This window comes from Gymnogyps californianus, chromosome 16 (genome assembly GCF_018139145.2).
Source record: "Gymnogyps californianus isolate 813 chromosome 16, ASM1813914v2, whole genome shotgun sequence".
Taxonomy (NCBI): domain Eukaryota; kingdom Metazoa; phylum Chordata; class Aves; order Accipitriformes; family Cathartidae; genus Gymnogyps; species Gymnogyps californianus.
In genome coordinates, this window is record NC_059486.1 from 5931934 (window position 1) to 5949073 (window position 17140).

General features: G+C 47.3%; 2 protein-coding genes across 2 annotated transcripts; both read right to left on the bottom strand.

Moving 5' to 3' along the window:
• Positions 1-99: 99 nt before the first annotated feature.
• DDX51 (DEAD-box helicase 51) lies at positions 100-10851 on the bottom strand. Its single transcript, XM_050906910.1, is given in 17 exon segments — positions 100-860; positions 1744-1878; positions 2094-2157; positions 2632-2733; positions 3683-3799; positions 3892-4007; positions 4633-4831; positions 5548-5693; positions 6325-6433; positions 6953-7059; positions 7247-7318; positions 7661-7806; positions 9319-9469; positions 9596-9840; positions 10231-10419; positions 10422-10624; positions 10797-10851. Coding segments are annotated over 17 exon segments (2151 nt in total). The 5' UTR covers positions 10820-10851; the 3' UTR covers positions 100-833.
• Positions 10852-11672: 821 nt separating this feature from the next.
• LOC127022910 (macrophage migration inhibitory factor) lies at positions 11673-14357 on the bottom strand. Its single transcript, XM_050906768.1, has 3 exons — positions 14193-14357; positions 12825-12997; positions 11673-11954 (listed from the first exon to the last, which is right to left on the bottom strand). The coding sequence occupies exons 1-3, from the start codon at positions 14298-14300 to the stop codon at positions 11888-11890; spliced, it is 348 nt and encodes a 115-aa protein (XP_050762725.1). The 5' UTR covers positions 14301-14357; the 3' UTR covers positions 11673-11887.
• Positions 14358-17140: the final 2783 nt, after the last annotated feature.

Consider the following 17140-nt stretch of genomic DNA (forward strand, 5'->3'; position numbering starts at 1 on the left):
CAGGCTGCAGCTATGTGGTAGCTCTAAGCCTTCTGCCAGGAGCAGCTAAAAATATCAGTGGCATGTGTCAAATACAGATTTATGGCTTGTGGTGAAACTAGCTGACTCCAGTATATTCATGTTAGACATCATTTTCACCTGCATTAACACCTGCTGTTACCACTGGTACTAAATGTTGCAAGGACACAACATAGGCAAGAACATGACAAGAAAGGCACAAGACTGCAGAAGCAAAAAAATCCCTTCAATACTATCTCCATCCCTGTACCCAAGAATATTTATTAGACACTTTTAAAAATATATATAGTATTTATTTAAAAGTTGCAGTTCAGTCTAGAGCAGCTCTTCAAACACACTTCTGCTGTCGGCACTGTATAGGTGTTTATGCATTTGCAGATACAGCTGCTTGTGCAGTAAGACAGAACCACTAGTTGTCCCCGTTCAGAGGCAAGAAGGGCACAGCCCTCACCTTTGGAGACCCGCAGTTCCATCAGGCCCATGCTCAAGAGCTGTGTCATGGCTCTTCTCTTCACTGGTGGTAGTTTTACATATGCCAGTAGGATAGGATGCAAAGTCCTCTTCGAGACAACTATATCTCAAAATTTATTTATATATATTTTTTTAAACCAGTAACTGAACTCTGTTCGCAGTGTCCTTGAAAGGGGAATGAGGCCTGTGACATCTGACTTCGGATACAATAAGGTTGAGGCGCCAACCGCTCAGCTCCGTTCAGGGACCACGTCTCATTGTTACCGTGCTGGGTAGTAGTCCATGACCGATCCTGCTCAGCAGCTTCAGTGCCATGAAAGACAACCTTCTCAACTTCCATTCATTCAGGCTCGTTTCTGTGCTCGCTCGTTCTGTTCAAAATTAAAGTTGAGAAGGTGACTGAAGATGCCCCTGTCTCAGAGTCGCACAGAAGCAACTTTGAGGAGCAACAGGACAATTTAATAATCCTTTCTGGCCCAGTTCTCAAACATTCCTAGTCTACAACTCAAAACCATCATTTTTCAAGGACAGATGTTTATCAGGCACCCTCAAATTAGAGAGCAGAACACTTGCCCAAATCATACAGCACAGAAAGTCTATTATGGATCCCTCGTCTACCCATCTGGCTAGTTAAATGCTACCCTGCTTTTGTCTGAAAGCTCTCAGCCTTCCCACTGGTGTATAAAGGAGGGCCTGCAGGAAATGCTTTCCTGGCTTGGAATACCCAACTGCTAGTCAGCACAGCTGTAAATTGCAGTCTTAAAACGCTGTAATGACAAAAGGTTTAATCTCTGCATTTTGTTTGCCTTCCTCTGGGTAGCTGCCAAAATCCCAGCTCCAGAGGTAAAGGGAAAGGCAGAATAGAAAAGGAAACACCACAAATCACAGAATCATAGAATAGAATCATAGAATCATTTAGGTTGGAAAAAGACCCTTAAGATGGAGTCTAACTGCAAACCTAACACTGCCAAGTCCACCACTAAACCATGTCCCTAAGCACCACGTCTACATGTCTTTTAAGTAACTCCAGGGATACTGCCTACCTTTCTTTTAACAGAAAACCTCTTTCTCCCCTCCTCACCCTTTCTAAGTATTTCATAATGATGCACCCACAAATACTGCCTTCACACTGAAATGGAAATATCTCAGTTAAAGGAAAGGATCCTGGACACTAACACTTGTGCTAGTCACAAGCTGCAATAAACCATGCAAGTTGTAGTTTGATTTTTTTGTTTTCTTGCCCATTTCAATTACCTTGACTGTCTTCTCAAGCTTACACAGAGCTTCCTCGTATTGCTGCACCAACGGCTTTAATGAGTTGCCCTTCACTGGGTGCTTCTTTATGTCTTGGATGCCGGCATCCTTCAACATTCGCAGAAACCTACGTTCCTGCATAACAAAACAGACACAGGAGATGAGACACCCCACTGCCTATCAGCTAGAAAATGAGCCCATTTTGGAACGTGCTGCCTAGTCAGGAAATAACTGAAGTTTCCAAGTACAAAGCTCTGCTGACTGGAAAAAGGTGGGAAGTAGTACGAACCTTATCTTCCTTATGCCCCCACATGCATCCTTATCAAATGAATCCCACACCACCGACATACCTGAATTCTGAGGACCAAGCTGAAAGCGACGCCCACTTTTCCTGCACGAGCCGTTCTTCCAACTCTGAAAACGGAAAAAGTAGCGTCAAGTCAGTTTAGCCACACAGTCACTGCCATTATCAGCTCCAAGAGTCTGATTCTGAAATTCTCCAGATTTTAGAAAGTCTGATTCCAAGTTTTTTTGAGGTTAGCACAACAGGACTAGCCATATGTTAAAGGATGAACATTTCCAGGGCTCGTTCACAGCTGCTGAGCCACTGCGGTTTTCTGAACATCTACAAACCCAATACTCGATGCTGTCCAGGACAGTATTTCTAGCTCCTGTAAAATACATTTTCTGTAATAGGGTGCTAGTTCTCTGTTTCAATACTGCATTACTCTGGTGATGCTACAGGCTTAATTTTGATTAGAAAGCTATTTGCATATTAAAGTAAAAAAAATCCAAAGCTAAAAACCCTTTTAAGTGCATGTCACCTCTGCTAAATATTTCAAAGTAAACCAAGCTCAGACATCTTCCTTTTGTTCCTGGTTGTCTTACCGGTGAATGTAAGTCCTGATGAACTGCGGCGCATCATAGTTTATTACATAATTCACTCCTTTAATGTCAATCCCTCGTGCAGTGGCATCTGTGCTGATTAACCTGGTTTTAAATGTATATATAGTCATTTTCAGGTAACATCTCTTGCACTACACACACAAGCGAAATACAAGAGAACACAGCACAACTCTTGCTAATCTCCGTTCACACTGGGCAGCCAGCCTCTGACCTCTGAGCACGACAGCAGCGTTGTAAGTCACTCCTTATTGTCACTGACATTATTAGCTGCCCGCAGACCTCCAAGCGTCACTACAGGCTTGTCACCTACTGTTGTGCATGAAAAGTTACTGGGTGTTTCCAGGTTCCCCAAGCATGCGACACTAAGCCAGACGGCTCCCACCACATTGGAGGTTACAAACCTGTAAGGTATCTGAACATTCCATAAAGGCACGGAATGCAGACAGCAAGGTGCAAAATTCCAGTAGTCAAGGAGGAATTTAAACACCAGGTTTGGATAAAAAGAAAATCCAGAAAATAAGTATTTACCTTCTTCTCAGAGACATTCCACAGATGCAATCCCATATAGCTACCGAAATCACAAAGCAAATCAAACACATGGATAGAAGTAAATCTGTATGCCAGTCTGATCAGGGATTTCCTTGGTAGGAAGCACTAATGCTATATATAGTTCTAGCACCGACATCCATTTTCTTCCAACAAGCGCCGGATGCCAAGCACACACATTAAACTTAAGATTTTCAGAACCGTATGTGTTTTGGGCAACTATATGAACAAGCAGTTACATTTACTGCTTGTTATAAAATAACACACAGAAATTCAGATTACAGCTAGATTAGAACAGGCCAAGTTACATGCAGGGTAAACAACTCAAGTCACAAGTCCAAGTCTCTCACCCATTCTGCAAGTTGGTTCCTGCACATTCTGTTTTTCAGAGGACCTCATTTAACTGTGTTCTTAGTTCTACCTAGCTTTTCATACTGGAAATAGCCTATGTTGGAAGACATGCAGGAAACTCATTTAAGATGCTCACAGTTGTATTTTTCCTTGTTCAAATTCCTTCATGGTTCTCTGTCTCTCATTTGGAGGTAACCGAGAAGAAAATTCAGCCACAGTGACTCCACCAAAGGCTCGAACCAGCAGGAACAATCTGTAGGTAAATGGGATAGAAACAGTCACTTCATTACCGCTGTAACATTACTTGACAGATACCTACTATAGTAATGTCATTAATATATTCACCTGTGAGAAGCTTCCCTGGAGTTGGTAAAGCACAGCACGCGGGTAAATTTCATTGTCAGCATGAAATGCAAGAGGAGCAAAGGCTTGGAATTCAGGTCACAAGGCACATAACATTGCTGCAGTCGACAGGGAAGAAGTTCAGAGAGAAAAATTACTTCTTGCCAAGGCTATCTTCTCTGAAACCCACTACCTGTCCATTGACCTACATAGACTTGGATGTTTTACAACTAATAGCAGCAAAACCAGATCCCACAACGCGACCTCCTTTAGAGTAAGTCACAGTTACAGGCTGGGAGGATACAACACAAGGTGGAGACAGGAGATCTGTGTTGGTCTAATGTTCTCACTTCTCCACGGCAAGTAACAACATGCGCTGCCTTCTTGTCTACAGGGTGACCTGTATCTACATGCCTTGAAATCCATGTTATACACATGGACAGTTGACAAGTGCTACTACATTATTATTACTTCATATCTCCACTCCCCCTTGCTGGTAAACTTAATTCTGCCTAAAGAGAGTTTAATTAAAAGAAAATAATCCAGTCTTAACTGAATGAACACTAAGTAATGAGAAGACAAATGCACAAAGGTAGAGCTCTCTGGATCATAAATACTCCCAAAGCCACTTTTGCCCAGCACCTCTGTAATGCAAGGAACCATATGGAAGACGTATTTATTTATAGGGTAAAAACATAACTAGAATCTTCAAGTATAATTTATTCAAGAGGATTAATGTCATACCGATAGTCCCTCGGGGAGTGTGTATTTCTTATTAGTATCTTGTTCAGTCTCTGTTCCATCTCCGAGTGTTTTTTTCTCAGAATAGACAGACGTGAAGAGGTGAGGCTGGAATAAGTCCAGCTGCTGCAGTTTCTCTGGGTCCTGGGTCAGCGTGGCTGAAAACAGCAGTTTCTGTAGGGGTATCTGAGGATAGCAGGAGCTGAAATAAATAGCACATGGAAACTGAGCTTTGAGGATGGGGCAAAGGAGTTCCTCCACAAGTGCCTTCAGACGATGTTATGAGGGAAGTAATTAACTCTTTTTGATGCTCTTTTCCTGCTCTGAGCCTTTCCTGTAGGTTCTTTCTTTTCCACTCTTGTTTTATGGCGGAGTTCACAGACTGAACTGATCAGTGCTCTTGACCAACTGCACAACCTGCATCCGTTACCCCTGCACACATCCTTGTATCCTGGTTACCCATGTCCTCATTCTAGTTGCCTCCTTCCTCGGTCGCTGATCTCAGTTTCTGACACATCTCTACCATGCTCTATGAAAACAGCAGCTGCAGATAGGTAATTCCAAGAGTTTTCCTTCAAATCCATTACTCAGCTTGCCAGAGGGCATTACTATAGTTACTGTGCAAATCTATCACAGACTTGCAATATTTGCACATTCTTTTGATGCTCCGTTAGCCTAGTTAAGGAAAGCTTGGAGAATACAATACTTAGGCTTCAGTCTAAAAGACATCCTCTAGTATCAGCTGTTCACTGCCTGCTTTTTCAAGCTTTGAAAAAGCAGCTGCATTACTTTGGCAGACATTTCTCAAAGTAAGCAAGCTTTGAGAGTGCCTGTGAGAGAATACTGTGAAGCAGGGCAGTGACATCTAAGTGCTGGTGTCCATGCTACCAGTTCAAAGAAATGCATTCCGCAACTTACCTGGCTGCTGTTATAGGCCCTGGCTTGGTCCTCTGAAAAAGCATGTTGGAGCCAGTGTCATTTTCTACTTGGAACGCAGCTTTGATGATTTGGTTCAGACAATTCTGGTGCATGTCATCGATCATACGGTCAGCTTCATCTACAATCTGAATTCACAAGGATGAAAACCACTACTTGTTAAATACTGTCTAGCACTAGGGAGCTTTTATTTTCCTTTTGTATCTATAACAAGTGAGCCAGAACGTAAGACAATGGGAGCTTCCAGTTAATAGAATTACTTTGCCTATCCTTCCTCAAATGAAGGCAGAAGTTTCTACCCCAAAACCGAATTTTGCTTTCGTTTCAGTGGCTCAGTAGCCAGTCTGACACTCAAACTACACACAAGTTCATTTGCACATAAATCCAATCCATGTCTCCAAATAAGAGATAAAAATCCTCATATCCTAAGTAAGATTGCAACTATGTCTCTGCACAGAATCCCATATGGTGGAAGCTACTACAGTGTGATAACTTACCCTGATCTTGACCGATAAGGCTTTACTCTGAGTTTGTGTTTGCAAGAGGCTGAGAGAGAATGGGAAGTGGGTAGATGCTTGGGTGTCACGAGTTGGAATAAAACAAATATCTTGAGACTGCTGCCTGAGCAATCTGGAGTGTAGACCAGGCTCATACAACAGTTCCAAGAGAGATGTATTTATGTACCATGCAAGAACAAAGCAGGAATTAGAGCTGTAATGGACCTTGCACTAAGAGGGGAGACCTGTGGAGTTGACTCACCAGGAAGCGAAGCTGCGTCAGGCTGAACCCCGGGGTCTGGCTAATGTGATCTGTGAGCCGCCCTGGTGTAGCCACAATAATATCAGCCAGGCTGCAGTAGCCTGTCACTCTGAAAGAACAAGCAGCCCATCAGTAAGTTTCTCCCCACACCATAAAGCACATAACAGAGATCCTTGGTCATCAGAGCTTAAGATTTTCCTACTACTCACTTAACTGAGAAATGGTAAAATTCAAATACGCGCTTTACTTGGAAAGCATGAAAGGCAGTGCTGGACACCAAACCCTCATTTTAAACAAAAAACGTCATTCTTCATTGCTCTTAAAAAAAGCTTAGTTGTAGCAAAATGCCATAACAATCATTTGTACCTGTGGGTATAAGGTAAATGTTTGCATTCTACTCAGCTGGTGAAGAACCCCCAAAATCTAGTAAAACATAACAATCATAAAAAAGGGCTAGCAGCAGGCACTTTCACAAAGACAGAACAACCAGTGTCTAGCATGTAAACCCACTATCCAAAATCATTATTGCACAATGGTGCAATGCAATAGCCTATATTTTGACCTCTGCTTACTGAGATTAAATAGTTTACAATCTCTATAAACCTTATCAAAAGACTTTTAAACCTACTTTTTCTGGACAAGCATCTCCTGCTCCTTTGCAAAAGACTTCTGGCCAGTAATCAAAACGACTTTCAGACCTGTCCCATCAGTGTAAATGTTGAACACTTTACTCACCTGCAAAGAGATGGGCTTTGTTAGCCGCAACAAAATCACTTAAAGTAATACTTTCCATTACGCTAACAACATCAAACCCACTGACAGGTCTTCAACCTGCTTCACAGAACAGCCAAGCGAAGTATTGACTGCATCAGCCTTTCCCTCAGCCCAGCTGCGCTCACAGAGAAGGTGAAGAGCCACATACCTGTTGTGCCAGTTCTTTGGTGGGCAGAACAACCAGAGCTCGTACTTGGCAAACTACTCGATCTAGCAGAACCTGCCAAAACAGAGGCCAAATGAGTCCCTGAAAGCAGTGGGGAGAGAAGGGGGTTCTTGTATCTAACCTAGTGAGAAGAGATGGGCTTGACACATCTTCACAGGGTTTTATGTTTCCATTTTACTCCCCTCCACCCTCCCAACTCCTCATGCTATGTCTGTTGTCTGAGAAAAGGAGTGGGATGCCGAGATGAAGGGGACTCATACAGCTCCCTCAGACAGCTCTGAGCTAAAAATCTGCTGCTTTGCATCCACAAATTCCTTCGCTTTCTGACCTACTTTTGCTTGAACAAAAGCAACCTCAGCATTTTCCCTACAGATATTTCACCGGGGGTAAACTCACCTGTACTATGGGTATGACAAAAGACAGGGTTTTACCACTGCCAGTAGGTGCTGAGACGCAGATGTCTTTGGGGCGGTATCCTCCCTGCCCCATCAAATACCCATTGGATGCACTCTGTAGAATAGCAGGAATCACCTCTGCCTGAACTGAACAAAAATGGAAACAAACATTAACTGCAGAGTTAACTGGACTAAAACAAGTGTATCCAGAAAAGCAGTTATATACAACGAATCCATTTCCACATCTGTGCTGTTGTTGCTACAGACATAAGAGAGGAAGAAATCAAAACCAGGGGTTTATAATAGAGATGCTATCTGGTTTCACTTGGTTCTTGCTCATTCATGGGAGCTTAGCACTGAATACAGAGATTTCCCTTTCCAAGAATTCAGCTATTTCTAGTGCTCGGCTAGGATGTTACAGTGTTAAATATTGTTTTCAACTCCTATCTGTTTTCTTTTTCTCACATTAGCATGGCACTGGGCAGATTTAAAACCTATGAATATTTGTCTGTAAGCATCCTTTCTTTGAAGTACAAACTACTCTTCTATAAGCACAGAATATGCAACACGGCAATGCAGCCTTACCTGACAAGGAGCAAAATGCACAACTCCTATAGGCTTTGGAGTCATTCAAGTTCACTGCAGGAGAGTACACAAGGACTGAAGCAGTCCTGTACAGACAACAGCTTTGGCTGTCATGCACGAACTCTCTCCTTTCCCTGCCCCATGATGAGCCTTGACAAACTGGCCAACTTTGGTTTATCTATGAGGTTTAGCAGCCAGGGGATCTAGCTCTGTGACAAGACCATACGCAGTGATGCATACGACGTATGACTTCAGTGGACACCATCTCTACCAGACAGAGCGTGACACTGCTTAATTAATCTACTACCAAGTGCCATAAGCTCGACTGGATTTATGAGAAAACACAAGAAGTTGCTATCAGCAACCTGTTAAGATCTCCCAGGACAGAATAAGCAATAGCATTTACATTAAAATGTTATGTAACAGTATTCTTAAAAAGAGAAGACACATGCTGGCTTTCCAATGTAACCTTGATGAGTCTGATACAGTCTAAGCCTCCAGGCTCAGCTGGAACAAGTAATTGATTGAAGGTCAGAGATGCCACCTTCTTCCCTCCTTTCCTGTTGCCTCCTCTCCTTATCCCTGCTTCCAGCTGTGCTTTCTATTCATTTAGGAGCTGGCACTTATTGCACTTGTTTGCAAAACTGGTAAAATAATGGAAAACCAACAGCTTTTTTTGCTTGAATGGTTTTCTGCTGCTTTAATGAGTTGAATGGGTTCCCAGAGAGGTCCGATTAGCAGCAGAGATGGTGGAAGGTAAGGTAAAGCACAAGCCTGGCATAAAGGGGGAAAACGGGAGGACACAAGTAAGACCTCCCTCTTTTGGCAGCTGTGAGCTATTACTTCAAGCCATCATATTTTGTGGAGCTACATTTGTGACTAGATAACACACTTCAATTACTCAGCCTACGTAAAACTTTGAAAATGAAAGGTGAAAACTACTACAATCACTTTGATGTATTAAACCTGTTTTTGTTCTACATTTTACTTCACTGACTACATAAAATATACAGCAACAGACTGCAGGAACTACGTAAGTCAGTTTAGAAAGAAACAAAAGCACTATCAAGGTACCTGGAAAAAAGGACTCTATCCCATTCATTTGCAGCTTTTTCAACAGCCGGGGATGAATTCCTGGGACATCTCTGACTGGAACTAGATTATCTTTGATACGTTTTTGGACTAGTTTGGGTTGAGCAAGCCACTGAGGTAAGAAGGGCTGAACCTGAGGTGGGGGAAAGGAGAAAAACAAAGCACTTCTGCTGTCAAACAGACAATACCATACATGAAATAAGCTGGTAAGATGCACGCTCCTTCCTGACCATCATCAAAATTCAGTCAAGCTAGTTACCTTCTGCACCGGCTTTCTGTCGTAGTCTCCAAGAACCACCAAACTGGAGGGTGAAGGATTTGCCTCTTCCTCTGAGGCTGCTAAGGACAGCTCCTCCTTTATGCTTTGATTTCCTTCAGCTCTTTCACTGTTCTCTTTCTTCCTTGTTTCAGCTCCCTCTGATTCCTCATCCCCCTTCTTCCTTTTAGAAGGCTTATCTTTAAGGTTGCTTCTGTTTTCCTGTTGTTTGATGTCTTCTTCAGAATCTGAAATTTGGATAACAGGAATACAAAGCTACAGGTCAGAACGTGCTACAGAAAAGGGATGTTGGGAATATTTTACGACAACAGACTTAAACAACAACTTGCAAGCTCCTCTTTCTTCCTAAATCCAAGTGCAAAAGCCAAACGTTTCTTTGTTGGTATGGAGGCAACTGAAGACTGAGGTGACATGCTTCCCTCCTTCCCTTACACTAAACCGATCCTGAAAGTTTGCAATATGCGGCTTTCCCCCAAAAACCTAATTACTTTGGCAACATATTAAGCAAAGGAAACAAAATTTACCACCAGATAAATTCAGCAAGTTACTCAAAGGGCAACTTGCAGCTACTTCTCTGTTGAGAACTGTTGACCCAAATGACCCCAGTTTATCGCTACCTGCTTCAGTCCTCTCTTGAGGCACTTTCGATTTTCTTCTATTTTCTTTCTTCTTCTGCTTCGATGGAGTGCTGCCATCTGCTGCCTCCTCAGCATCCGCCCTTTCTTCAGAAGGGCCGCGAGGCTGTTTTTTCTTCTTTAGCTTCTTCTGTCCTTGCGCACAGGACTGCTCTTCACTCTCCCCCTTCCCTTTCTCCTTCCTTCCCCGGGGCTCAGCCCCGCGCCCCCTGGGCCGGCTCCTCTGGACGGCTCGCCTTCCCCTCCCTCGGGCTGCGCCTCCTGCTGCTTCTTCAGCTGCCGGGCCTTCGCCTGCTGGCGCAGCCGCTCCAGCAGGACCCGAGCTCGGTCCTCCGCCTCGGCCCCCTCCTCCTCCTGCTCCTCCTCCCCGCCGTACCTGAAACAGCCCAGACAAAACCTCCTCAGGCACAAGCCGCCTGCCCCCACCAGGCCCGTCGGGCCAGGCCACCCCCGCTCGAGTCCGTGCCGCGGGGGAGACGCCGGAGCGCAGCTCCCGCAGCCAGCCCAGGCCGGGGCCGGGGAGAGGCAGCGCCCGGGGTAGGGGGTACCTGTTGATGCAGAAGAGCGCCATGGCCGGGCCGCGCCGCGCCGCGCCGCCCGGGCGCACGGAGATGACGTCAGCGGAGCCAGCGTGGCGCGAGGCAGCGGCGGAAGGCTCCAGAAGGCGCGGGGGCGGGCGGGCGCCGCGAGCCAGCCAGGGAGGGGCGGCGCCGCGCGCGCCCTGAAAGGAGGAGGGCTGAGGCGGGAAGGGCGGCTGAGGGGGAAGAGGGAGAGCTGAAGGAGGAAGGCCGGGAAGGCGGTGATGGGAAAATGCTGAGGGGAGAAAAGTACCTCAGTCGCGGGCCTCCCCAGCCCCGCGTGGCGGGAGCCCGGCCCCGAGACACCGAGGCCCAGGAGAGCACAGCATCACTGTGGGGACAAGCTGGCAGAGAGCACAGAGGCTCACCACAGCACCACAGGCCCGAGCACAGCTACCACAGCATTGAGGGCGGCCCCTGGCTGCCTAAAGGGAGCCAGCATAAGCAATGTGGATAGCAGCATTTCAACTGAGTGAGCAAAAGCACTCCTTCCTTGCTTGCTTGGCTCCAAACAGCTGGCATCTCGTTAGAGGAAAGCCTCCCTGAAGCAGCAGGCACAGGGCTGGCCCAAGGACTGCTTCTGCTGTGGCAATGGAGGACACAGCCATAAAAAAAACCCCCAAAACCTCAGAGCAACAAGAAGCCCTGAAGGCACCTACAGCATCTGGAGCCCAGCAAGGTAAAAATCACCCCGGAGTGCTGTCAGGCATGTGCAACTCAGTCTAACCGTACTGTGAAATACCATGTCTGAGAAATAGAAGCAAATGCAATGTGTTCCTTTTGTTTGCTTCAGAGTGAAACACGTATGTTGCCGATTGCCCAACTCCATCCCCAGCCTGCCAAAGCCTACACCAGACAGCTTACTTCTAAATCTTTATTTGTTTTCTACACAGAGAAAACAGAGGAATGTTGAAGCAGCATTATTTAAACACACTAGCAAGGAGCCATCGATCTGTGAGAGTGCACAAAATGCAACACAGGCCCATTTGTGCGGTGGTCTCTGCTAAGGGGCAGGATGAGGGTAGGTCCAGGAGCAGCCTCTTCAGACAGACAGGAGAGCTCTACGCAAAGGTGGAGCCATTCCAGCCCACATTGGCAGCGTTCATGTCAAAGTAGTTGATGTACACCCTGTAGAAGAGGCACAGGAAGACACAAACAATGACCTTAACTCATTTATATAAGTAATGAGTGAGACAGGACAACAGGACAGGGGACAGTGCTTCCCATTCCTCAGAAGAAATTTCAAGCTTCATTTTTACTGAAATACAGACGAATAACGTCTCTGGTAGAGCCTCCAAACAGTCAATATTCCTCAGAGTCCCTGGAACTGTACTTTTTTTTTTCTTTTTTTAAAATACAAACTCTTCTTCAGTCAGGGACTGTCCAGACACCAGACAGCTTTTGGTTAGCAGCCTGTCACGAATTTCCAGAGATCAAAACCTTTTGTTTCCGAGCGCTGCAGTCCTTCACACGTGTCAAACAGACAGGCAGCCTTACGAAAGCCAAGCAGGCCCTCAGGGCCGGCTCTGCACTTCTCCCTTCCACCCCCAGCACATCAGTGGCAGGAGGTTCTTCCTGTCCTTCACCGCTGCATGCAGACACTCTCCCAAGGCTCTGCAGCCTGCGAGGGAGCTGTTCACAGCCTGCTGGTTTCTACTTTGTCTTTCAGCTCCAGCCTGTTACTGCTCCTCCCTTGTGCTTTCAGTCTCCCATCACCAGAGGACATCACACCTCAGAGGCAAAAGACAGGCTGTACAACTTGTTAGTCCTCTGGTATTTTTCCCTACTCTGAGAACAGGAAGCCATTTAGCAGAGGACTCTCAAGGGAAAGATGTAGGCATCAAACTCTTAACTGGACAGGAAAACACTGCAAATGAACACTTGGTATTTTCTCAAACACATGGACTTATTCCTGGCTTTTTGTATTTTTAAATACACTTTTCAAAGCAGTCTCAGAAAGCCAGATAAATAAGGTCAAAAATCATGTCCCAGCCTTACCTGTCTGCAGATACATGCAAGTGCTTAGAGATCAGATCACACAGGAGCTTGGTGTAAGTCTTGTTCTGCTGCCCTCCTATTTTGCCGATGCTGTAAAGGCTGCAGAGCGCGCAGGGATCGGTGGAGCCGCCAAAGGACATCATCTGATCAGGTATGATGTGCACAGCGATGTACTGCGGTAAGAGAACAAACAGTTACATCGTATCTCACCTTCCCTCTCCTGATGCAAACTTGCTTTAGGTACCAACTTTAAACAGCGCAGTTCTGTGCTGTATTGTGGCCCAGGGCTGGGGCCAGCCAGCTCGCCAGCACTGCCCTCTGCACCCTTCCTAGGCTCTGGGGAAGCGTTAACAGCTCAGTCGCTGCAGCCCACACGGGTGGCATGGCAGTGCACGCTGCAGGGATCCCCCCGAGCCTGGCTCTCAGCTTTAGGAACGAAGGTTGTGTTTGTACAAAGCTGCAGGCGAGACGGGTACTCCTGCCCACCGCAGCACTGCCGCTGCACGGGGCAAAGAGCACACGGCTGGAGATAAAGCCCTTAAAACTGTATTTGCGTGCCAGAAGTCACACCCTTAAATCACTGACTGAGCCACCGGGCTTGTCTAAGAGGCGGTCTGCAATTCAGCCTTATTGGGCTTTGATTTCTCAGGCTGCAGAGGTCTGGCCCAAGAGGCGCCATATCCGATCCCGGGATAACGGGGAGCAGCTCGGGGGGAGGAGGCAGCCCGGAGCAGAGCTCGGTATCTGTTACTTCGCTTTGCCAGAGACTCGCTGGCCTGGCCGGTACCAGCCCCTTCCCCCAAACGTGCCGCTGGCACAGCTCCGCGGCTGAAATCCCGACTCCCGGGCACAAGCGCAGACAAATCTCCGCCGTTGTAGCTATTCGAGCACCGAGTTTTCTGTAGGTCAGGCTGCTGCTCCGGGCGGCCAGGCCGATGGCCTCCGGGAGCCGCAAGGCCTAGGGACGGGCTGCAGCGCAGGCGGAGGCAGCGGGAGGCCTGCCGCCACGCCGCGGCTCGCTCGGCCCCCGCGCAGGGCTGCCGGGGGCGGGCGGGGGGCACAAGCCCTTTTCCCTGGAGCAGCGGGGCCCGCAGTCACGTTGTGCCCGCAGACGCTCCCCTCGGCGGCCGCGGCCCCTCGGCCCATCCCCGCTTCGCCCCGGGTGGGCGACAGAGAGGGCGCAGCCCCGCGGCCGCCCCGCCGGGGCCTCCCCTCGGCGCCGGGCCCGCCGACCCTCCGCCTGGCGCCGCGCACGTGTTCGCCCCGCTCCCAGCCCAGCCCCGCCGGCCCCATCCCGGGGCGGCCTCCGCTCCCGCCGGGCCGCGGCCCTTCGCCTCCGGCAGCACCGGCCCCGGCGCCCGCCCTCACCTGCGCGGGCTTGCCGGTGGCCTTGGCCAGCTGCTGGGTGAGGTCACCCAGCAAGCTGTCGGGCACGGCGTCCTTGCAGACATTGGTCTGGATGGTGAAGATGGGCATGGTGGCGGCGGGACCGGCAGCAGGAGCTCAGCGGTGCAGCGGGAGAGTGGAGGGGGGCGGTCGGCGGCAGCGCTTTTAGTGCGCGCGGGGCCGCGCCGGTCTTAAAGGGGCCGCGCCCGGCGGGGAGGGGGAGGGAGCGGCGGGAGACTGCCTCCCCAGTCTGGTGCCCTCGCTGCGGCTTACGGCTTCCCTCCCGTGGCAGCTTCCCGGCCAGAACTCTCCCCCCTTTCCGCTGTTATTCGTTTGCTTTGTTACTACCATTAAGCATTTTTTGAGGGTATGTTGTAGGCGCCTCCCTGGAACTGAGTCCTGCCGTGCTGGGCAGTTCATACATAACCTGGTATCAGCACGTGTGGTACTACCGCTATAGCACTCCCACTGGCTTTTGCAGGATCAGGGCCAAAAAGGGCTAGAGGCCCTAGCTTGGCAGTTGCAGAAAGGGATACTTGCCCTCGCTCCGAAGGGAATTTTTTTTCTTTTGCAAAATAAAGGCACATTGGCACATTTTTTGTTTTAGCTGTGTGCATAGCTTTAACACGATGTAAGCAGAACAGCTGACATGCTGGCATGTTAATTATTCTCTAACATTTTTCAGTCAAATTGAAAGTGATCTATTACTCCTCAGCATCCTCATTTTCATATATTTTTCTACTAGAAAAAGGCAGAAGTGATCTTTTTTTGCTTAGAAATGAAATGGTGTATGTCTATGCAGAGCTGAGAGGCAGCCTGAGATGAGCCTTATGCTGGGCTGTGTGATGTGATGCACGTAGGCTGCAGAGGGCATGACTCCCCACCCTGCCGCTTACACTGCTGTGCTGCTTGAAATGAGTCACAGGAAGGCTGGAAAGAATCGGGCCCAGAGCCTTCTCCGCACAGAGATTTTACACACAGAAATCGAGCATGTCTTACTTTTTAACAAAGTCCCAGCACTGCTGCTGCTAGAAAGCTTGACCATACATACATGTTACACATGTGAACATACATAGCCCTGAACAAAGAATAAGGGATGGTATTGCATGGGAACACTTCGGAGTGGCACAAGCTGTAACATTGAGAACTAGCAGGACTGGAGCACTTATTTTTTTTTAGTGATTAACAGTGCTATTAAGAACTGAAGATACATTTCCTTCCTTTGATATCCTCAGCTCCCTGCCATTGTGTAGTGCCACTTACTCCTCCCACCTTCCTGCCTCCTAGATTTGTTGCATGGAGGTGGGGTGGGAATTCTATCAGTGCAGGGAGAAAAACTTGAGAGCAATGCCAACACGGGTGTGCTTGCTCTGTGGCCTGCCCGGCCCACAGTGGCAGACCCTGGCCATGCTGCCACACAATGGCAAGACATCTGCAATTTCATTCTCTTTTGCCTCCTTGACTAAGGAAGAAGCAGTGTGTACATTTTCATAGCTTGTAAAGATGCAAGTTAACCAAATACCAGTGTACTTGTGCACACCTCTCCCTCAGGTGATTGCTCCACACTCATGCATTCATAATACATTTTCTGGATGAACAGCATCTGTTTTAAAACACAATTGCCTGTAATTAAAATAAGAACAATGAAGAAATGTGTCTAAGAGCAAAAAACTGAAAGGTAAAATGTTTTACAGAAATATACCAGAGAACATTCTAATGATGTGCCAGAGACAGAGACAAAAAAAGCAAAGAAAGCTTTTACATTCCCTATTAGAGAATGTAAGGATTATTAGCAAGTAGAGGTGGTCTTAATTGTACTTGTGCCATGAGGTACCTTAGGAACACACATTTCAGGGTTTGGATGCTCTAACTGAAAGCATCTAGCATAGATAGGCTTCAGAAGATATGTGGGGCAGGCTGAAGCCTTTCCTGGAGGCTGACTGCAAATAGCAGGGCTGGGGCATTCACAGGTTGCAGTTGTACATACCCAACTGCATCACAGTCAAAACCTGAGCGCAGAGCAACTGGACCATGGAGGAGGAACCAGGAGAACAGAGAATGCTGGTGCTGTGGCTCCCAGAACAGGCAGAGGCAGCATTCTTTGAGCAGGTGGCTCTATGAAGAAGGCAGACTGATTTCTGGAAAAGGGAACTGCCTGCCCCTGGAAAGTCCTGCTGTGTTTAGGGGCTTCGTATCCATTGTCCACAAGCAATCCTGCCAAAAGACTACCTACCTCATGCCATGTCTTCCTTCCTTGGGCAGGTCTGCAAGACGTTAAGCGGAATGAAAAAATATTTAATAAGATATACTGTATTTAGATGCTAAGTAGCCTGTTGCTTCATTGGCTGTGCTGCTTTGATTCACCAAAGCAGCTTTCATTTGTTATCTCAACAAAGCATTTTTGCAGGTTGAGGTACAGGCGTGGATTTAAAGACTGGGGCTGCAAAGCAAAGCTGTGATAGGGACAAAATTGGATGTTCACAATAGAGCTCAGAACAGGGGTGAGGTGAGTTTGTTCTTCCAGAAAAAAAAGTCACAGTACACCTACTTTCAGAGATTCAGGAAGCAGATCTGTACTCAATCTTTCTATTTTACTTTGGAAGCAAATGCTCTTATTTGACCCAGGGCTTGAATAATAAATATTTGTATGGAAATCTTCCTTTTGTAAGTAGTTCATTACTTTGGCCTCTGGGAATGGCTCACTGTGCCTCTGCCTCATTTTGAGCTGTGCTCTAATCTTCACTGTCACTGCAAATTGTTCAATGGATGAAAAGAGGAAGGCAGAACAGTGAACAGTGTTTTTTTCCACTTACTCCCTCTGCCTATCCTGAGCCCTGGGAGACTCGTGCAGCACAAGTTTTTCTGCTAAGCAGCTAGAGGTCCATGTAGCGTTAAGATCTAAGGAGGACCCAGTCTGCAATCCATCCCTT